This window comes from Rhinolophus hipposideros (genome assembly GCF_964194185.1).
Source record: "Rhinolophus hipposideros genome assembly, chromosome: 9".
In the NCBI taxonomy this organism is placed as follows: Eukaryota; Metazoa; Chordata; class Mammalia; order Chiroptera; family Rhinolophidae; genus Rhinolophus; species Rhinolophus hipposideros.
Window position 1 is genome coordinate 25,348,106 of NC_138055.1, and position 23,676 is coordinate 25,371,781.

At 33.5% G+C, this 23,676-nt stretch overlaps 1 protein-coding gene and 1 pseudogene across 2 annotated transcripts in view; one reads left to right on the forward strand and one right to left on the reverse strand.

The window, feature by feature from the left end:
- Positions 1-9,798, reverse strand: part of LOC308502793 (ovostatin homolog 2-like) — a 39,318-nt gene extending 29,520 nt beyond the window's left edge. Inside the window, exons 1-8 of the mRNA XM_081061086.1 lie at positions 9,613-9,798; positions 9,104-9,287; positions 8,415-8,571; positions 6,537-6,589; positions 6,076-6,096; positions 4,165-4,333; positions 3,586-3,670; positions 1,472-1,589 (exon numbers count right to left, since the gene is read on the reverse strand). Coding sequence (XP_080917212.1) covers positions 1,472-1,589; positions 3,586-3,670; positions 4,165-4,333; positions 6,076-6,096; positions 6,537-6,589; positions 8,415-8,571; positions 9,104-9,287; positions 9,613-9,677 — 852 coding nt within the window. The 5' untranslated portion in view covers positions 9,678-9,798. The remainder of the gene's footprint in view (positions 1-1,471; positions 1,590-3,585; positions 3,671-4,164; positions 4,334-6,075; positions 6,097-6,536; positions 6,590-8,414; positions 8,572-9,103; positions 9,288-9,612) is intronic.
- Positions 9,799-18,574: 8,776 nt separating this feature from the next.
- Positions 18,575-22,223, forward strand: LOC308501839 (ubiquitin-conjugating enzyme E2 S-like; annotated as a pseudogene). The gene is made up of 2 exons: positions 18,575-18,655; positions 21,438-22,223. The product of its transcript is annotated as a ubiquitin-conjugating enzyme E2 S-like (transcript).
- Positions 22,224-23,676: the final 1,453 nt, after the last annotated feature.

Below are 23,676 nucleotides of genomic sequence, written 5' to 3' on the forward strand. Positions count from 1 at the left end.
AAATGTAAAACTGAAGGTGTTTTTCACAAAAAGAAGCAACTAACCTTTTTTAAAACTAACAAAATTAACTAAAATTTTAGGGAAAAGAATTAATAAGATGAAAACTAAAATAAATTATTTAGGAACACAGAAATAACATTAGCAAGAAAAGAATAAAAACAAAAGTCAGAGTAAGACCCAACATAGATGAACTTTTTATGAGCATTTTAAAAAATAAACAGGAGAGCAAAACTGTACAAGATTAGGTGCTAACACAGCTGAATATCCCTCTGGAAGAAAACAAAATTCCTTATCTTAGAACATAATAAAAAACTATTTTATGTTGATCAGAGAAATTTTTAAAATCTTAAGCGCATACTTAGCCACATGTATGGCACAGTGGCAGGTGAGACCTTTTTCTAAAGCTGAGAACCCATAAACATTCGTAACTTTAGTATTTCAAAAATATCACAATGGAAGTCAATATTTAAATAACGGACTTGAACAACAATATTTTCTTAGGGCTAGAGGACAATATTTATAATAAAAGTTTCAATTTCACATAAACAGAAAAAACAAGAATAAATAAGAGTTCTCAAATGAACAAACTCAAACTGACAACAAAAATATTTAAACACAATAAATTTGTGTCTATAAAAATGATAAAATTTTAAAATTCCTATATACATTGCTGATGGTAATTTTATGTATTCATATAATTATTGACAAGAATTTGAATTCTTAAAAAATGTTTTGGACAAAATGCTAATATTTTTTTAAATTAAAATTATATATGATGCTATCTATCTATCTATCTATCTATCTATCTATCTATCTATCATCTATCTACTTTGACTCAGAAAATTAACTCTAATTAACTTAAATAAATAAAACCTCTCATATAAGAAGGCAGTTTTAGCAGATTGCTTAAAATATAAACTGTGTGGTGTATACCAATGTCACTATTGAAGTCCAAAGGTGATCCTCAGAGAGATAGACAGAGTTGTTCACTTAAGGTTAAAACGTTACAGATCAAGAAAGCAAAGTGACAGCTTCAAAAACGATCTTCTAATTTTAAGTAATAAAAGTTGATACTCTGAATTGCAGATGTTTGCAAATGACCTTTTTTTGCATAGAGGTTGCATGGAGAATACTATGAGGGGTTCATTTATTTAAAGGATGATTAATGATTCCCCAAAGAAAGATCAAGCGAGGTCATCTAGACAGAATATAAAAGAAGGAAGCCAATAAAATCTTTCAATTCTAAAAATGTATTAATCTATACGTGGATAACAATTTACATGGCCTAAAGAATTAAGAGACTATCGTTAAACATCTTATTGTCTCCTCATTCTTTACCTTATCTAGCTGCAACCTCCATTATCCACAAAATGATATGTTGTTAATTCCATTTTATAAATGAAATAAAAGAAAGAATAATAATAAAAATGCACAAAACATGTATTTTTTGAATAAAAATCATGATCTGTACCTGTGCAATGAATTGCTCACATATTTCATTGTTGTCAGTCTGACAATTGCCAGAGTAATAATATTCTCTGCACACCCGGATTTGGGCTTTCCCTTGCACAGGCTGGCCAAAGGTGTACCTAGTAGGAGAGTGTACTGGTAATTATAGATGAATAAAACCATAGTAATATTTTATAGTCTTCTTCAGAAATTATATATGAAATCTCTAAACTGTGACTACCCCAATGACCAAATTCCATTAGGAATCCTCACCTACTGGTTCTATCGTCCCCACAGAATTTAGGATAAATTAGGCATTTAGATCTGTTAGGAGGATTCAGCTGTTTTTTAAAAATCAAATTCAAAGGGGTGGCCGGTTAGCTCAGTTGGTTAGAGCGCTGTACTCTTAACAACAAGGTTGCCGGTTCGATCCCCACATGGGCCACTGTGAGCTGTGCCCTCCACAACTAGATTGAAACAACTACTTGACTTGGAGCTGATGGGTCCTGGAAAAACACACTTAAAATAAAAAGTTTAAAAAAAATCAAATTCAAGGTAGTTAGACTCAATATCTCAGTGACTAGGATTTAATGATTAAATTGAGTTTTTAAAATTATATTTTAATCTGATAGAAATATAAAAATTGTTTGCAGCACTTTTTTCATTAGCAAAAATATGTATATAAATAAAACTAGGATTATTTAGGATCTTGAAATACTGCTTGAGCAATATTTTAAACAATTCTCATATTACCACTCAATAACTAGAAAAGGTATAGAGATTGGCATAAACTAAATGTGCTTTGATCAAAAGCATAATGTCTTATGGGATAAGGTTAAATAAGTATCTCATTGTCTCTAAAAAATACAATACAGGTTTTTAAAGATTCGGTGATAGGCAAATACAGTTGATTTGAGTTTTTTGTTACTTGAGAATTCTGTCCAGTAAGATTTAGAAAAACAGATAACAAATGTAAAATTAGTACATAGCAAAATTCAAAATAATTAAATTTATCAATTATAATACTTATTTTCTAAATGTTGGACACTAGTATATATCTGCTGTTTACATACATTATCTTATTTATTTTTCCTCAGTGACCCTGAGATGTAGGTATATTATCTCATTTTATAGATTAGTAAACTGAAATCAAGTAACTCACTTCTCCACATTGTTAATTAATGAAATTAAAATTCAAACTCCACAGTGCATGCTCTACATTAATTGCCATATATTAATAAGTATTAGTTATTTTTTATTATTCAAAATTTGAAAAAAAGTCACAACACTTTAAGAAATGATAAACAGAACTAGAGATAATTTCCCAAAAAGACAATCAATCTTTTCAAATCATATAGAAATTTTTTTAATTAAAAAATTAAAATTAATTCACATTAAATTGATAAAATGCCTTTTTCCACCAAGATATTTTTAAAATTTTCTTTTCTTTTCTTTCTTTCTTTCTTTTTTTTTTTTTTTAGTGAAAATACCCAAGATGATGAAGATTCAATGAGGCAGGTATGTTTGTACCAGCTGTTGAAAGTGTACATTGGTGCAACATATTTCACAAGCAATATGGCAATCAAAAGACTAAAAGAATGTTACACATTTTTTTTTGGTAATTCCAATTCTGGAAATCTTTCTTAAGTAATTTTTAATTCAAAAGGTACTTCTTACACACTTATACACAAAGACATATACTATAACATTATTTATTACTAAGGAAACAAAATGGAACAGCCTACTTATTATATAATAAAAGAATAGTTAAGTAAATTTAGTATAGCCACATAGAGATTTGTTTATATAGCAAGGAATTGGAATTCATGAAAAGGTTGGCAAAATATAAGGACATGTTTTCTTAATTATAGTGGGTAGAAAAGAATGATTGCAGTTGTGGAAACTATTCATAAAAAATTAGAAGAAAATCCTAATGTTAATAGTCAGTTAGTAGAATTATTATAGACAATTTCTTATGTTTTTCAAGTATTTTACCATGAGAATTCATTACTTCTCTAACAATTTTAATTTAAGCATATAAATAATTAAAGTTACACAGTTCATTTTATTTCATTTCTTATTTTCTCTGAGCCTTGTATTGACCTGTGGAGTCAACTCTCCTGAATAAATACTTACTGAGCACATGTATCCACTTGGAATTCATCATCTGAAATAGTTACTGTTTGTGGTACATTGACCTTAACTTCAAACTTGGGTAATACTGGAAACCAAGAGAAATATACTTCAGCCTTCACAATCACTGGTGAACAAAGCTTATTACAATCTTGTAAATAAGTATGCCTCCAGACACAACATTTTCCTATGTATGCGTCTATATAGACCATGTTTCAATTGCCCCAAATTTTGTGTGGCGCCAGGAAGTGATGGTGTCTCTTTAACGATGCATTATTCCCCTTTCTTAGAACTTCATGTTTTATTTGTTGCAACCCTTTAGATCCTCCCTAGAAGATGGTCTGGATTCTATAAAATGAAATATTTCCTAGGGAGAAAAGGCAGCAGTCAGAATAAGGATATGGGCAAGGAGTGAGGAGCAAGAAAGGAGAGACAATAAAGCAGAAAAGGCCAAGAAAAGAAGATGGCAGAACACCAAATCAAGCTTCGCCTACTTTTGCCAAATTCTAACATAAAAGTTGCTTTGTTCAGTCCTTTGAACTCTTCACTTTTATAGGACAACCATAAGTAGCAATTGGTTACCATATCTAATAACAGTAAATTGATGTATCAATGTCTTTCCTGACTTCCTTTTCACGACAATAGAGTAATCTCCAAATATTGGTTCAGAAATTAATTGGAATGAGAGTTGGGTAATATTTTGAATAGAAGTCACATTTTTCCATTGAAAAATCCCATTGTTTTGAGGGTCCTAGAAAATAAAGAGGAAATAAAAGAGAGGTCATGTAAGAATATTATTCTTTCCTTCTTTTCATTGGGTACTTCCTGTAGTTATGTGAAGTAAAGAAAGCTCTACCATTTTATCAGATTTATATCTCAAATTTTAAAAATAACATAATTTCCTTAGGTATTCAAATTCAGTTTATAGCATATCTCTCTTAAGCCCAAAAGGATAAGAAAAAAAAACAATGCTTTTGACTTTGATGTTTCTGAACCAGAGTTGCATAGTTAAAAAATTTAAAACTCAATGTGCATGCTCCAGAGCAGTGCTCTGTAAAGTATAGTGGACCCACACCAATAGATGCACAAGCAGATATTTATTCTAACAAATACTTATAAATATTCTCGCAGGAGTTTGTTTGGTCTGTAAGTAAGTTAGTCAGGAATTCCACATGCATGCAAGAGCTATTAAATGGAAGTTCTACAATAAGAAAGGATTGATAATGTCACCCTTTCTCCTTTATTTGCTTTTAGCATTTTACACATTATGTGAGCATGGCTCAAATTTATTGATATCATCCAATTGTGATTAAAGAATTCCTGATAAAAAGATTTCTACAAAGAAACAAAAACATTATTCTTTACTCTCCTTTTTTTCTTTCCTCTACCATAAAGTCTAGAAGGCTGAATTAATTTTCCAGACTTCCTTTCAGTAAGGATTGCCCATGTGACTGAGTGCTGACCATCTAAATGTGAGTGGCAGTCACTGGGTAAAAATTCTGAAAAATCAGACTCAGCTGGCATAAAACAACAAATTGAGGAAGGCAAAGAAGTAGAAGTTTGGGTCCTCAGCAACATTATGCTGTTACTATCTTAAATCTGAAGTGCCTACACTCAGACATAATGGTTTGTGAAAACAATAAATTTTTTACTAATTTAAACTAATATTAGTTAAACTTTCTGTTGCTTTCAATGGAACACAACACTAGCTGAATTTAGGATGCGAAGATAATACTATTTATAGATTACTAATAATGCAGAAAACATAAAAATGGCTGACTTGATATTGATCCTACTAGAAGAATGAGCTATTTGTCTACCATATAACAAAGTCAAAAACATTCAAATTATAAAGACTATTTGAAGTGTGTGTTCACATACATAATCATTAATGATGAAACTAGATCTCAGTGTACTAACCTGCCGAATTAGTTAATAATAATGGTGCATATATTTTATGTAGAGATTCAAATATGTATGTTGGAGTTGATTATTATTTACTGACAGACATAAGACTTCAAATACAGTTGAATGTCATACTACATGACATTAGAGATTTGAATTAGTTCTAAAAAACTCCATTAACTATTTTCTGAAAGCAAATATTCCATTTTACAATATAACTTTCTAGCTAATTTGTAAATTTATAGGTGTTTATGTTTTCTATTCCTTTAAAATGAGATATGGCTAAATTAAGATTTAGAAGGGCCAGGGACCAAAATTAGCAATTTTAAACATAAATTTCCCTTAAAAAGAGGCCAATATTTTATTTTCCATGAAAACCTAAGTTACTGCATTTGCCACACAGCCTATACGAAAAGTAAAAGCCCTTTATTTAGATCTTCGTCTAATGTCTTACATTGTGTATATAAAGATTTCTCTGTCGATTATTTCAGTTATCTTAATTTCTAACTATACATAATAAAAACTACACACAAATCACTATTTATCTGAATATTTAAAATAATGGGTATGAAAAAGTAGATCTCTTACCTGAAGTGTGATTAAAGGATACTGAAAGAGAAAAAAAAATGGTTAATACGATAATAATGCATTCTTTTATTTTGCCACATATTGCATTATAAAGATTATCGGACTTAATTTAACTGCTGAGACTTTAGCCCTCACTTTCCCAGAGGGCAAAGTTTCTACAGCTAAAGATGCCAAGAAAACCCCAAATATGAAAGAGATCCCAAATCTCTTCTTGGAACCGAAAGTAGATTTCATGCAACCCATTGTTTTCTTATGTTATAGAAAGCCCTAAAGAAATATAAATTAGCTCACTATAAAGAAAAGTTCTATGTTTAAATTTGAAGTTTAACAATGAAACTATACCTACATAGTTCTCCATGTTAGAATCCATTTTCATACTTGTGTAAAGCTGCCTGATCACATTTTATATAGCAATGGATTTGTTTACGTTTCATTGTACCATTATAAATTACTGAACTCACCAAATCCTCAACAGGTTTGAACTTGGTATTCAGTGTCACAATGCGAATTTGAACTAAAAGAGGAAAAGAGGACAATATTTTTTTCTTGTTATTTCTTTTCCAGGTATGATTGCTTATGAATATACATAGAAATTAAGTGCCTTGCTGTCATAGAATACTGCCTTCCCTTCTCCTCTAGCTCTGATTTGACCCTTTGAGATTCAAGTTCCATTTGGAGAGATCTCTTATTGCACATTTGTAATTCCTCTGTTGACAATACTCTTGTTACTAAAGCTGACACTAGCTACTGCCACCACTGGAAACTTTTACCCTAACAACCCATAAGCTTATTTTACAAATTGGCAGCAGAATTATTCATAAAGGACAAATGGAAAATGTATGGTAGGAGTTAGACATAATTTTTCTGGAAAAATATATGGATGTTAGCAAACATTACAGTACATTAATTTTAGCAGAATTCTAGAAAATCATGGTAGCTACTTTTGTATAGATATCCATCATCATAGCATTTTAATAAGTACAGAGAGAGAATATAATGCAGTAAAAAAAATCTCATCATATAAATTCTGTTTTAATTCTTTTCAATATTCATACAAATGTATAATATTAGTACAAAATGCTCTGATTTAACTTCCTATTTTACAAATGAGAAAACTAAAGATCTCAAAGATCAGAATTTACTTGGCAAAAGCCAATAATTTATTAAGAGAGCCAAGACAAAAGCCATATCCTTGTGAACCCTTGTTTGGTGTTCTTTCTGCTATATTCTCCTCACAATAATAATAAAGAAAATAGAAAGGCTCTGCATAGGTTATCAGATTTGTGATTACTTCTACTGTTATGAATAATAATAATAACAGTGGTAAGAAATATCATTTAAGGAGTCTTTACTATTTACTAGTTACTATTTTACATTCATTCTCTTATTTTATTCTTACAATATTTATGTAAGTGAGACACTTATTTTCTCTATTCTACAAATGAAGAAAATCAAATCTAAATAGAAATTTAGCTACCTTACTCAACTGGTAAATTATGGAGCAACAATTCAAACCAAATAATTTTGCTTCACATCCCATGCTTGTAATCATTGTATTATGTATTTATGTATTGTATTTATGTATTATGTACATAAAATTTGTCACTAGAATTTGTCAAAAGTGAAAGTGGCATGCAGAATTTTAAGAAGCAAAGCATTCATTTACTGAAGTTGGAGGAAATTATTTTATAATTGACCTAGCCAATCAGTTAAAATTCTAGAAATCTCGTAACATTAAGAATAAATTTAAGACTAAAATTCATGTGTGTGGATTGCTCTGAATTTGAAGAATGCATTCCTAAGGTCAGTGATACAAAGGAAAAATGAATATATATACATGTTTTTTATTAGTTTCAGGTGTACAAAACAATGCTAAGTATCTATCCAGAGAAATCCAAAATATGTGCACCCAAAATATGTGCACCCCTATGTCTATTGCAGCACTGTTCACAATAGCCAAGACATGGAAACAATAGAAATACCCATCAGTAGATGACTGGATTAAGAAATTGTGGTACATTTATACAACAGAGTATTACTCTGCCATAAACAAGAAAGAAACCTTACCATTTGCAACGACGTGGATGGACCTAGAGAACATTATGATGAATAAATGAGCAAACTAAACAGAAATAGTCTCAGCGATATAGAGGAAAAACTGAGGGTTGCTAGTTGGGAGGAGAGTAGGGATGAGGAGAAGGTGAGGGGATTAGAAAGCACAAATTGGTATTCATAATATTGCCAAGGGGATATGAAAGACAATTTGGGGAATATAATCAATAATGTTGTAAAGACTTTGTAGGGTGTCTTTGTAGATTGAGACATGAATATTGACTTACCATTCTCTCCAGGTTTATAGATTGGTTTGTCTGTTTGCACAAAGGTCACTGTCTCTTCTGAAGTGACTACTACGGACCTCCTCTCAAAGATTTTAAGAGTATCTCCTTTTGCCAATAATGTCACAAAAGCCAACTGTTCAGAGGACTTTTGAGAAACCTGTTTATGTTTAAGAGCAGAGAATGGAAAAATTATTTTTAGACATTAATGGTAAACAATATCTTAATTTGGCTTCTCAGGCTGAGAAAGTCTTATAAACTCATTATTTCTTAATGAGAGACTTAGTGATCACCTGTTACAATTCCTTTATTTAGTATGAGAACTCTTTGTAATAGTTCTTTTTATATTTTCTTGCCTTCTATTTCCTTTTTTTTGTTGCCCTACATCCCAATTCTGCTTCCCTTTACCTAGAAGCAGCAATTATGTCTTATCAGAAATATGATGTTTCATATAATAGAAAAATTCTTCTATTTTTCATTCTTCTATAATAGAAAAATGGCAATATGTCACAAGTTTTTTTGCCTGTGTAAATATTTGCTGTATTTCTTGCCTATCAGAAATTCTCTAGTTTTACTCCCTAGTTTCCACAATTCATCTGAAATCAAAATTTGTTTTTTCTTTAAAAATAAATATTAAGTAACAATTTCATGTTCCTATCTTAAGTTCTGAAATGGCAAATTCAGTGCCTCACCTTGAAATCTGCACAATCATAGAAGTTCTCCTCCTCCACAGACTGCTCAAAGATAGTGGTATTGAATTCATTATCCTCTAAGACAACACTCAAGTATACAGATTCATTAAGGTTTAAAAGGTGGAGACAAGCTTTTTCTGTAGAATGACTCTGCATCACAGAGGAGACCCATAGAATATACTGCCTGTATAAATACAGTAACCAACACTCTAAACAAGTGTAGGAGAAATGCAGAACATGCATAAAACGCAAGGTTAGCTTACTGAAATATTCCTGCAACATACACATTTTTCATAGACAGTATTACAATAAACTTGAGTATGCCAAGAGAGGTATCTTAAGAAAAAGATATCAATTCCCTTCATACACTTGTTTAACATTTATAAGGCAAACCAGCACTCGGTCTCAGAAGTTGACGTGGTAAAACATCAAATTTTAACGCAGAACATATTTAATAAGGTCGCTTTGCTAGTACTTTAACATGAATAGAGAGTATAATATTCCCTTACGGTTCTGAAGCCACAGCAACAGTAAAATAAAGCCCAAAAGTACTCAGAAAAATGGTGGGCACCATTTCAACCCAATGCCTGAACAACAAAGAGTTCAAGATAAATAGTCTCTCTGTCTCTTTGTCTCTCTTTTTCTCTTATTAGAAGTCAGCTGCCTCAAGTCTCCACTTTCGGTCCTTCTACTCTGCTTCTCTCTGTACAGTGTTGCTTTTATAGTCACACACAATGAAGGATCAATTACTTTTTGGAGCAAGTATCATGAGACCTACCAACGACATTTTAAATTACCTTTCCCATTACTTCTCAGGGGTGTCAATATATGACTTCCTTCTTAAGTTCACTGGATCTGTTTAAATTCGCTGCTCTGTTTTTGGAATCAGCAGCACAGGTTGAACAGGAAGAAAGAGAAAAACAAAGAAAGCAGTTGTATGACACTTAGGAGTTCATTCGTTTAATTTAGTACCTCACTCACAGGGCTGACCACAGGAACTAGCACTTGGCAGAAAACTGCCCCTCCAAAAAAGTTGTTAACTATAACTCCAGTTCCCAAAAGGTAAATTTTCCAGGCTTCTGGAAAAGTAGCATATCTGATGTTACCAAAACTCAGATGCAAATAGGTATCTCAATCAATACAGGCTCGTTTTACAGATAATTGAAACTGTTAAGTTATTCTTTTATAATTTCATAATGCAGAACACAAATAGTGAGGTTTTTATTTACAATGTTCAATATCCTTTTCTACCCTAAATATAATTTAAAAATGAAAGAAAAGGTGATAAATACATACATGTGTGAGTGCATACACATGTACTAATCACTTATTGCAAAAATATATATAAAAAAGGAGAGATTTACCATCATTTTGATTGAAAAACATTTCTACAAAGAAAATGAGCCATACCAAAGAAACTAGCAGCCTCTTGATAGTCTCCAGTGCGTTAATTCTCCCATTTGTTTTTTCTTTAACATCCTTTCTATTTCAAATATCGATGGAGTTAATGCCTCTGGTTTAAAGAATGTTACACTGGTTAATGCAAGTTTCAGATTTTTAGAAATAACCTTGCAGCACTGCAACAGCAAATATGAAGGAAAGAACAACAAAACCAATTATAACAGACAAGGAGCTGTAATGGAAGGTAAAATATAGGCAATGATGAGGCCTAAGACATGCGAGAACAAGGGTTCCGTGTTGACCACATTTTGTATTCCAACGCAGAGGTGTGTTCACGAAAATTCTGACCATGTTGTTTTCTCAGTAGGATTAAGACATCATTCCTTTTCCTATTCCTATTTAGGACTTTAGTTTTTGACTGCTTTTCCTCTAAAATGCTAATCCTCAATGGCTGACCTGTCCTACCGTTTTAAGATTTAATATATTTCCACGGAACTTCAAACTGTGAGTCTCCGTTTTCGACCAATACCCTTCCCTCATCCGCATAGGCTTATTATTAGAAGAACTCTCTACACTCCACTCTCCATAAGACAAATTAAGTCACTAGCTTCCAAAACAATTGAAGCTCACAAGCTTTCATTCATCAACATTCAAGACAAACAGCACCACAAGGCAGATTGTGTATAAATCAAAGCAACAATTTCTTTATTCCCAATGCCCATAAATCTAAAGTAGTGAAACGTCCCTAAAATAGTTTTATTTTTGTAAATGTAAAATTTTTATGCTGAGTAAATGACTCTATCTTAGCTTTAATCAAGCAATTTACTGTTAACAAAAATATGTTTTGCACTATTCTTTTAAAATATCTTGGGCAATAGCATGCTTTTATGATATCTTTTTTCTCAAATATGATTTTATCTAATTAACAGGGCCCAAAACAATTTTATCTGATTAACATGTTTATCAAGTTAATGGGCTCTTATTCCAGAAAATTCAGATGTGTATCCAGCCAGATCTATTGAGTACTTGTTATTAATTAGCAACAGTGCTAGTTTCTAGAGATAACTTGTTGAACAAGACACAGTTCTTGACAAGAGTTTACCTTCTAATAGAGAAGGGAAGAAAGGAAAGGAGACAGGGAGGGGGCAAAAAGAGAAAGAAGAAAGGAAAGGCGGGAGGGAGTATTGGAGAAAGGGGGGAAGACAAAGGAAGAGAGGAACTGTTGAAGAGGGAAGTTATTTGCTGAATACTTAATAATTAGCAGGCAATGTGCTAGATGCTGATATTGACAATATCTCATTTAATCCTCAGAAAATACAATTTTAAATTTATTATTTATTCTCATTTTACAGATAAGAAAAATACAGCATCAGAAAAAGTCATTAATTTTCATAGGGTAACCCAGACAGTAAGTGGTTGAGAAAAAGTTCTTTTAACAATTATAAATTTAAGTGAGATTGAAGGATATCTTCATATGTAAAAATACAAAAGTACATGGATTAATGTACTATATTCTAATTTCTCAGATTTCTACTGAGCAAAGGGGTATATACGTAATAGAAAATAGATGTTACATCATCATCAGTTGACAAATTCAATACTATTTAGGTTATTGGTGTTCACTGCTATGGGAATACCTCTATTCACTCATTCATTCACACATATTTATTGATTACCTACTATCTGCTAGAATTGTGGTAGATGGTTGGGATGAAGAGGTGAATATAAGTTTTGGAGTTATCATTCTATCAGGAAAGGCAGAGGCTAAATAACTAATTGCACTATTAATTATTTCATTGCACTCATGGCAAATGTGACAGAGGAGAAAGAATTATAGGGCATCATGAGAATGTGCATTGGGGAGGACTTAGTATTATTGAACCAGGTCCTGATGGTAAACAGATGAGTAAGACCTCTTCTTTTCTTAGAATATTTCACTGTCCACTCAATATAAATTGCAATACCATGTAATACAAAGACTATCCTATATTGAAACTATGAGCAATACTCAATAGAATCCCATTAAAAAGATAAATGGGAAAATTGGAAAATAATTTAATAAGATTTTAAGTTGGAAATATTAACATGCTTGTGAATTTTTCAGGTAGAGTAGAAACTGCAGAAATTGTGACTGAAGTAACAGCTTTTTGAAGAAAATTATGACTATAATCAAATACAGTATGTGCTTTAAAAATAATAGTAGTTTCAATTTGGTGAAGAAAACAAAATGTGGTATTAAATGTCATTCAATAAGCTTACTGATAAAAGCATGTGGTTGCCTTATAAAAAGTGTTTTTCTTATGTTAGGAGTTTGAATGTTATTTTGAAGAGTAATGAATATAATAATAACTCTGTACTCCATGGAAAACAGAAAGGAGTGAGGGTAAAATAGTGGTAGTAGAACCACATTTGTGTCTGCTTAAAGACTAGGTTACAGAAGCAAGAGCCTGAACAATGGCAATATCAAACAATATCTTTTTTACTCCAATTGTTAGAAGTTGAGGCAGTTTTGATAAGGGGATGAAAAAGAGGGAGAGGGTAAGATTAACACTGATGGCAAATGCTGTTGCAACTAGACAAGAGAGAAAGACAAAAGGAATATATAGATGAAATGGTGATTTAACTTTGGTATGTATTAAGTGTGAGTGACTGCAGTACAACAAAGATATGATACCAGTAGACAGTTGAAATAATAAATATGGCACCCGGAAAAATTTGGAGTTGTGGATGTAGATTTGGAAATCATTACATCCTATAGATGATGTTTGATTTCATGGATATTGCTAAAATTATGTGGGGAAACCATTTACAAGGGGAAAGAAGAGAGTCAACAACAAGAGAAAGACTGGTGAAGATTTGGCTGGCTACTCTGCTACTCCAGTTGGGTGACATTCATCAGGCATGGAGCAATACTGCTATATTTTCTTCACGCCGCTTAGTTGAATCTGAGGAGATGTTGTTTTGACATTATATATTTTACAAATACTTGAAATAACAAGGAAACGTTTTCTTGATTTTCCCAGTTGCATAATTAATGATAGTCCATTTGAAGTGTCTGTCAGAAATTCAAAATTTATTTCAGAGTTCCTGAGAACATCTTGAACTTCTAGTTCACCTTTTGATACATTTAAGCCAACACTACAAATAAGAGTATTGCCCAAGACCAGTAATGTATAGGCTGTTAATTATGTTTTAAAATAAACTAAACTACTCATTTCCTGATGTTGTAATCCATTAAAAAGGAAATCACTATTTCCTCATAAAGGAACATTCTACCTGACGAATGAAATTGCCCTTCTTGTTCTCAGATGTTTACTTTCTGCATCACTGATTGATTGTTAGAGTTGCCAAGAAATTTCTAATTATACAGTATTCACCTGTGTATGAGTAACAACAACAACAACAACAACAAAATAATGGAGGAGAAGTGGATGGATAATGAAGGGCCAAGTGAAAACTTACGATGTGATTGGGTTTACAGAGTCATATTTTTTCAACTGGACAAAGTTGAACACTGTTAAAGACAGGATTCTATCCTAGGTCACTTAGTGGTAGTTTTTATCTTTCATTTGCCTAAACTTCCACCACCAATCCAAAATACTATCACTTCACCCTATCAGACAGACAGACAAATAAATAGAGAGACAAATATCAAATGGAGTCTTACTAAATGTTACCATCGGTATACATTAGTTTAGACACTCTAGTTCTACAACTTTTGCCTTTACTAGAGAAAATATTAAAAGCTTGAGATAAGGGGTGGCTGAGGTGGGGGAAGGAACTACAATAAAAATAAAAATATAATGTAGTATTTATAATTATGTAATTCATCACTAAACCACCATCCCCCTGGAAATTTTTGTTACTGTCCTTAGAGAAACATGACCTTAGAAAGCATTTAGACTTCAACTAATATTATCCATTCAATACAGAGGTTTATTCATTGGCTTAGAAATATTTATTGATACGTGTTTTAGATTTTGTGAATGGGTAGAAACAAACAAACTATATATATATTATATTTTCAAGAATGTGTGATAAAATTGGTGAGATACACACAAAATCAACTCCAGACCATGTAAATGCAATAAGAGAGAAATATACATTTTAGAAATTTTCTACCTGATGGAGGGTAGGGTCAAAGAGGATTGCACCAAAGAGGTGTCACTTGAGAATGTTCAGATTCTTAATTTTATTATTATCTAAAACTCAGAGCCATAATCAGATGTTGTACTCCATGCCCAAGACTATTGTTATACTTTAACTTGAGCAGGCTGGATGGTGCAGCAATAAATACAATTTGGGAGAGGTTATGAAACTGTGGGGCCATTTTTTTTTTTTATTTGGAACTTAGACATTAGGTATGAGTGATGAGGTATTATCTGATTATGGGGCAAAGGTGTAATGGCCACCATAATGAGAAGGTACCTTAAGACTGAAGAGTGATGCAGGCAACTCCATAGAATATGAAAAAATTTATAATAGGGTAATTTACTTACAGGATGTAGGGGTGGAGCAGACAGATGACCCAGCAAAATGTGCAGATTATTCTCCACTAACAGACTCCTGTAACTTTTTTATACAAGTATAACTCATGACTAATGATTGATAAGACAAAGACGAAGAATGCTGTACATGCCAGGGGCCATACCTCCTGGTCATCTTGTGATGGTTGATTTTTTATAATGGATACTATCACCTGTTTGATATTTATCTCAGTTGTCATACCATTCTGGCCATTACTAACAAAAATATTCACGGCTACGTGTTAAGGAACACAGACAATCAACTAGAAGGCTTTGGTATGCTTGCTAAGGATGTGAGGTTGGTTAAAGGTCACAGCATGAAAACTTACAGACATCTGGGACACAGAGAGGAAGATGGTTTTTGTTCACAGCCACATCTATAAAGACATGATTTTCTCTTTTCTTCCCAGAATAAAAGGGGATAAAAGTTAGCTAATCCAGGCTTCTAGATTCCTCTGAACCAGTGAAACTCTACTCCTCCTTCCATCATCAACTCCTAGATTGATAAAATAAACTATGATGGCACTTCTTTGAAGGACAAGGGAGGTGCTGGAAGGTGTATCCTTATTTTCTTGTACATCCTTTCCTTTGCTTGCTAAATGAAAAGACAGTATCATAAAAGTGAAATGACCTTAACTGAGTGGGTCTGACCTACTTCACTGTGCCCATCTGGACTATTCTCAGACTACCTTGAGTAGTCCTTCTAGTCTGGACACCTAGCTCACTGTGATTACCATTTTGATATTTAAAATAACTTTTTCTATGTGACCACTGCCATGTTATTTTATATAAGTTTACACATCAGTCTTTCTGCCATTTTCTAATATCACAGTGATAGAGTGATGATACATTTGATGGAAATATACTGTGTTGCGGTGGCCTGAGTTATATTTTCAAAAATACTTTTTCACAGCCTATTTTTCTTGAGGCAAGTCCAAATTTCCTTCTACTGTGCCTGTGATGGTAAATATCAAGCACGTTAATCTAAATTGCTCTTACGACACTCATGGAACAAGATACGATATAATTCAACAATTTGGTTCAATTGCCAATCACAGGTAATCTTGAACTTTCAGGGATACCTCCAAGGCATGATTATGAAATTGCTGTGTATAACACATGGGAGTTCATCATGTTCTTCTTGTCGTTGGACTCCTGTCAATGCCTATGACCTAAGTATTGCTTTTAAAGGCCTCCAGGTAATTAACTAGGTAAAGACGTAAAAAGCAAGATAATTTGTTTTCAAAAATTATCGTTCATTTAACAAATAATTTCTGGACACCTACTATTGGCCAAACCTTTAACAAGGCACTAGGAATTCAACAATTAATTAACAAGGTGTAAGTGATTCACAGTCTAAGAGATTTTACAACTTAATAGGAGAGACATTTTCAAAACTAGCTAAATCTAGTATGATAAGTGCCTTGATAAGAGCAAAGCAAGGTGGAAGAGGAGCACATAAGAAGGTGCCTCCCACAGACCTGAGCAGCAGGGACGGCTACCTCCTTGAATGTGTGATAGCTCATGTGAAAGACAGGAAAGTGTTTGAAATATATGTCTCTTGTTGGAGTGAGCAGTAGGTCCCAAATGAAGATAAAAAAATGTTCCACAACTTAGACGTAAGAAAAAGCCTGTCAAGTACAAGGATTCAGAGTGGCCAGGGCAGGTAGAATGCAGAGCGAGAGAGCAGGACATGGTAAAGCTTGAGGCAGGAAGCAAACTGAGGTGCCAAATCATGAGGCCATTTTGTATTTATTTTGTCCAAATGGCAACTGTGATCCATTAAAGTGTTTTAGATGTGGGAGTGAGAGAAACAGTTCTTTGACTGGGAATTGGATTCAAGAATGTTCCAAGACAGGTTTTATTCCAATTAACTAACTAAAACAATAAGAAGGTTCAGGATAAACTTGATTATTTACATTTATCAGTCTATCTAGCAACTCCTCAGCATGTAACATTCCCATTTTTCCTTGCTGAGAGAATATTTGGTAAGTTATTTCAGATAGCTTATTAAGTTCGGTAATGGATTTATACATGGAGACAATGTTTACCAGAAAAAGAAAATTAGAAGGAAAAATAAGGAAAGCAAAATTTATTAAGCCTTTATTACATGACAGACACTGTGCCAAGTACTTTCATGTGTATTTTGCCTACAAATTTAGCTTGGGAAAAGGGAGGTAATGAGGAATGCATTGTGTTAAATGGTAACCAACTCTGAATCACGTGCTTTCAAATATGGGTCAAAGTCCCTAACTGGAGTCATAAAATCCCAGGAAACACAGCACTGATGTCCTTTTTAAGAGTGTTTCCCTGAACTGCTACTGAACTGCTGTCTTGTCAATACAGGAATTTCTTTACTCCTTTGATCCCTTAAATTGGGGTTTATCAATCTTGGTATTATTGACATTTTGGGCTGGATAATTCTTTGTTGTGGGGACTGTCCTGTGCATTGTATTATAGGATATTTAGCAGAATCCCTAACTTCTATTTGCTAGATGTTAGTAGCACTCTCCTCCCCTACCTATAATTACAAAAAGTATCTCCAGATATTGCCAAATATCCCTTGGGTTTGCAAAATTATCCCCAGTTGGGAACCACCAGAGCAATGCTTCTTAAATGTGTATGTAAGAATATCTGAGAATAAGATATTGGTGTTGTTGACAAAGTTTGCTTTAATCCTTAGGGAAATAAAGAAACCTGACAACATATTAGGTTCTTCATTCTAAATTTACAGTCTTCCTACATGTTTAGTATCAAATGTCCTTTCTTTTATAGAGTAATGGTAAAAATAAATGGTTTTACTCTTCAATTTCTTACTTGGAAAAATAAAAAATCAGCCATCTTTTATCAATTTTCTAATTTTTATTTTATATTATTTTATTGATCTGTGAAATACAAAATATCAACTAACCTCTTCTTAGAGGTTATTTAATGTCTGCCTAGACATTAGATAATTTAATGTCTGCCTCATCATAGAGAAAATTTAATGTCTGCCTCATCAAAAGAAAATGTTCTTACAGCATCTGGGAAGAAACTACCTGGGCTTATTCTAAGTAAAAAATAACAGTTTGCCTTCGAATTCCATGCATTCCACTCTATCCCCCTCTGAAGAACCTCCTGCTGTCACTTGTAAATTCATTCTGATAATATTGATGGAAGTGCTAAATATACTGGGGTACGTGCATTTTATATAAAGTGAGGAATACTAAAGAAATACTTCAAGGCCAAAAGAAAAGTCTCTCTAATGGTAGATTTTCAGGCAGAGGTGATTGTGGAGATATTTTCAGGATAGGTGATTGTGTGCAGGGAGTCTACCTTAAATTATGTTAATTTAACTGTTAAGATTAGTCCTATAAAGTGATATAATTTCCACAGAAATTAAAAATCAGTACTCCTTAATAATGAGGAAGGAAAATGAATAAAGCTTATGTTTTTCATGGTACTTAAAACTAATTTTTTTGCAAGTTACTAGGGCTCTTTTAATAGTTTCCAATGTAGATTTGAAACAAAATTCATGGGCATGATACTCTTTTAAGATGCTAACATGTTCCAAGGTATTATAGAGGATGGGAATAATGTGATCTACCTGTGGGAAGCAAGGACAGTGACTGGATTTCCAACTCCTGTGAGTGAATCTATCCCCCAAGGTCTAGGCTATTCCAGGATTTTTGACAAAACACAGAAATACTGTTTCTGGCTGGTCTGTAGAATCACATGTTTCTGTATTCCTGAGTCTTCTGTTCGGTTACTTACCCATCCCTTCCTATTTCTTCCATGAACAAATGGGTGCTTGTTCCTTACATTGCCAACTTGAAAAGTTGTTATGCGTATGCTCACAAGGGAATATCTGATTCAGAGAGAACAGACATTATGTTAGCCTTGGAATGATTTCATAAGTCTAGTCTGAACAGCCTTCAAAGTGATAGTGACTACTTGGGGAATTGTGAAAGTATGCTGTCTTTGTGAGGAAGGAATGTATGTCCTAAGAATTTAGTAAAGTCCTGAATGTGACTATCAGCAACCCAGGTACATGTCTTTAGAACACTGAAGAATTACTTGCTACTCTTTCATATCCTTAAAGTCTGGGCTGTCACCAGCTTATATCTTTGCGTGAAGAGAAAGGAGCATCTCTTCCAGGTGGATGCAGACAGGCACCAAAGCATAGTTATTGTTCAGCAGAGCTTATGTTGGGTTTCTGGCCCTCAAGTCAATTAATTTACTTTATTCATTTTTACTTAACAGTAAAGTATTTGAATATTCTATAACCGGTATTATGAATGTTCTATTGACACTAATTTTAATTTTTATATATTCTGTAATTAAAATTTTGATGAACTCTTTCAATGAAATTTCTAGAATTCACTGTTTTCTAATTTGATATTTTGTGTTTCTAATTCAGTGTTTTCTAACTGGGTTTTCTAAATCCACTTGACTAAAGTTTTGACGTCAAGTTTCGTGTATGTGTGCTGTAATATATGATTTTTTAAAAGTACACTTCCATGAGAACTGTAAAAGTTTTTTTCTTCTTTTTGTGGTACAAATTTCAAAGTGAGTATTGGTGTAGTAGTAATGTAAACTTCATTTCATAGGTCAGCATTGGAAACTACTATCCAGAGCCACTTGAAGCTAAAATAATGTCTAGTATTATTTAGTTTGTATTAACTGACATCAATCTGGGTGGCGTAAAATCTTCCTACTCAAATTCTGGTTCTCTAGACCAGCAGGATCAGCTACTTGTTAGAAATTCACCATCTTAGACCCCATCTCTGATCTATTGAATCAGAATCTACATTTTACCAAGATTCTCAGTGATTTGTGTGCACAGAAAAAAATACTAGACTGTTTATTAAGCCATTTAGTCTATCCTCCTGATTTGTCACTGCTTACCAAAACTACTTCAAATTTCTAGACCTTGTTTTCTTCATAAAACAAGAATTTAGAGAAGATAATCTTTAAATTCACTGTAAGGTCTAAAACTCATTGTCAAATGTGTAACAATTTTACATATATACATTTTAAGAGGGCAAATATACTGTAAATATTTTTTTCTTTACATTTTAAGAAGTAATTTAAGACATAATTTGATCTTGTTTGAAAAGAATGAAAGTTTGAAATAATTTGAAATTATTTACATATGAAATGCTTCACTAAACACAATGCAATTCAACTATTTTATATGATTTAACCTCTTCTTACCTTAATATGTATGCTTGCCATTCTTTTCTTTCTTCAGACCTGTATGCTTTAAATTATTCATAGATCTTCTGTCTTTTAATGATATGAGACATGTCCATGTATTATGACTGGACAATGTCCAAACAAAAAGGGCATTAGGCGCACTGCATGAGAAAAACTCTAAGCTTTGGATCTAGTTTAGTGGGTTGTAACGTTTCAAATTATTAATATTTTATCTCCAATGTTTGTTCTATAGAATATATAGAACATATATATATGTATATTGCTTTAGAGAAGAAACTGATATTTCTATTGGAATACATTTTTTCAACAAATATGTATTGTGCTTTGTCTTCTCTAAGGACAGACACTAATTGTTCACAAGAGTTTTCCAGGGATGATCACACTATTTGAAACATAATGTCTGTAAATATGCAATAAGTTTGTGTTAACTGAAATATTAAATAAATGGAAACTTTTATTACTTTAGAACTATTTCTAGGGATGGTAAATCACCTCAGCTATGGAGACTTAGCCATGCCCTTCTGTATTCTACCTTTCCTGTCCTTTCCCACTAAACTAAGCCTTGGAATTATAATGTTCATGTGTTTTAAGACACTCCTTAGGCAAAATGTTAACAACTTATATTAAAACTAGCCTCTTGTATTACTTTCACTGACATGTGGTATATAAACCGAAAACAACAAACGAACAAGAGAAACAAATGAGAAACAAAAATTCATAGACACAGACAATAGTTTAGTGGTTACCAGAGGGAAAGGAGGGAGGGGAGTGGTAGATGAGGGTAAAGGGGGATTAAATATATGGTGATGGAAGGAGAACTGACTCTGGGTGGTGAAAACACAATGTGATATATAGGTAATATATTACAGAATTGTACACCTGAAATCTATGTAACTTTACTAACAATTGTTACCCCAATAAACTTTAATTAAAATAAATAAAAAATAAAAAATAAAACCAGCCTCCTTTATTACAAACCTAGAACCTAGAAGTGCCGGAATTTCTTCTCTTCCTTTCATGAGGTGAAGAGGAATCCTAAAAAATTATAGTATGATGTACATGCTTCAAGACCTTTTCACTTCTTGTTTTCTCTTCACAGAACGTTCTCCTCCCATAAATCTTTAAGGCTCACACCTTCATCAGTTTCAAGTCTTTTTCAAATGTCAACTATTCAATTCAACATGGAGAACCTGTCCCCCAACCCATAGGCCACCTGCCTGGTGTATAAAGAAGTCATGATGTTGACTGCTGACCCACCCACTGGCATCAAGGTCCTTCTCAATGAAGGGAACATCAATGAGGTTCCCAAAGAGGGGGATCTCACTGATCTGCAGATCACCACTGAGGGCCCTGAGGGGACCCCAGATGCCAGAGGCCAGTTGGGCATGAAACTCCTGCTGGGAAAAGACTTTCCTGCGTCCCCGCCCAAGATGTACTTCCTGACCAAGATCTTCCATCCTGATGTGGGTGCCAGTGGTGAGATAGGTGCCAATGTGCTTGAGTGGGACTGGACACCTGAGCTGGGCATCTGGCACATGCTGCTGACCAGCAGGTGCTGATCCAGCCTAACCCCCGGTCTGCCCTCAAAGAGGAGGTGAGTCACCTGCTCTTGGAGAACTGCTGGGAGTCTCCTGCCCTGGCCTGCCTGAACAGACACATTCACTGGGGCCAGTGTGGCTGTGGTCTCCTCCATCCACCCCGGGGCCCCTGGGTGCCAGGGAGGAGCTGAGGGCAACATGGCCAAGAAGCATGCTGGCCAGTGCGGTAAGAAGCTGGGGGCCAAGAAAGTGACAGACAAGGGTGCTTGGAGGGATTATAAAACATGGAAGGTTTTAAAAGAAGAGATTGTTGGGGGTACATTAACAAAAGAAAAGAAAAGATTATTTTTAGACCGGGGCATCTTCTTTTGGGTGGAAGGGATCAGCAAGGCAAGTGCTTTATCAGGCAGATTGCTTCTTCCTATGGGGAATGGAGAGGGCCTACGTGACAGATAACCTCATTGTTGTTAACCAGAAAGTCCCAGACTGGTTGGTTAAGATGATTTTTCGGCACGAGGTTGAAACTGCAATTAAATCAGGATTAAATCTAGGTTTGGTATCATGGGTATTTTAGCACATGTGCATTTTGGGTCTGTGATTTCTTTTTAAGAGCTCTTTCATTTACAAACTGATTAATATTGGTCATGTTGAAACCTCTTGGAAACTAATTTTCTCATCTGCAAAATGAGGAAAATAGTACCAATCTTGCAGAGTTTTTATGAGGATTAAATGTCTTAGTAATGAAGTGCTTAGGACAATCCTTGGCACTTAGTAAAAACTCAGTGTTGGGACATATAAGGTGAAGTAAGAGATTGGACATAAGCAAAGTAAAACTCTTTGACCTGGCCTCATGTTTACTTTAGAATATGGCCATTATACAATATATAATCTCTATGATTCCTTCTATGTTTATACATCTTATCTCTAAGGTTAGATTGATATTCCAAGCCAAGGACAGAATCAATTGTCTAGGAAAGTAGTAGTCATTTGCCTGATTCCACGGCAGTGATTTGCATTGTTCCAGGAAGGAGGAAGGAGAATCAGTTGCTTGCTATGCTCTGCCCAACTGGTCTGGAATTGTGCAAATTAGTACAACAATATTTGACTAATTTAGTCCAACACAAACAGGGAAATTTCTTCCTGACCAACTCCATCCACCAGGATTTAAAAAAGAAAAATAAAAAAACAACCCAAATGTAACTGACCTCTTATAAAACCAGGCATTTTCCTTTATAAACTGAAGATTGTATAAATAAGAAAGCACTTATGGAGGATTAGAAAATATTCTAGAGTCAACAACCACTAAAATCTTTGTTGAAAGCCTTTTAAAGATCTGAATAGCATGTGTTTCTTTTTCTCCACTGACTTGCAGTACTTTCAAAGTATTATAAAGAAGTAAAGAGAGGAGTTGCCAATCTATTAATGCCATAACAAACAAAGAGAAAAAAATGGAATACATTTTATTGCAAAATCTTTGTTATTCTAGATAACTCTGACCAAGAATAATGTGCTCTTTTTTAAAACTATAGCCTACTCTTGAAAAAAATTACACAACTATACAAATTAATGCCTTGTAGAGCAAAACTTTTGGTAGCCCAGCTAAGCAGGTCACTAAGTACTACCTCTGAGTTCTTTTACTTTCTCAAAGTTTTATCTTCTTTCATCAATAAAATTGAGAACATCACATGTGATTTCACTTCACATCTCTCACAAACTTTCAAATATATTTCAATTCATTTTTCCTCAACTCCTTTCTTTTTATGTCAGGAGATGAAGTGTCTTTCCTGCATTTAAGGTCAATTCTTTCTCCACCTGCATTTTAGATCTCATTCTGTCCATGTCTTTGAAATCTTACTTTTAAAAAAATTGCCTTATGGCTGAAACAAGCTAATATTTTGAATCAACTAGT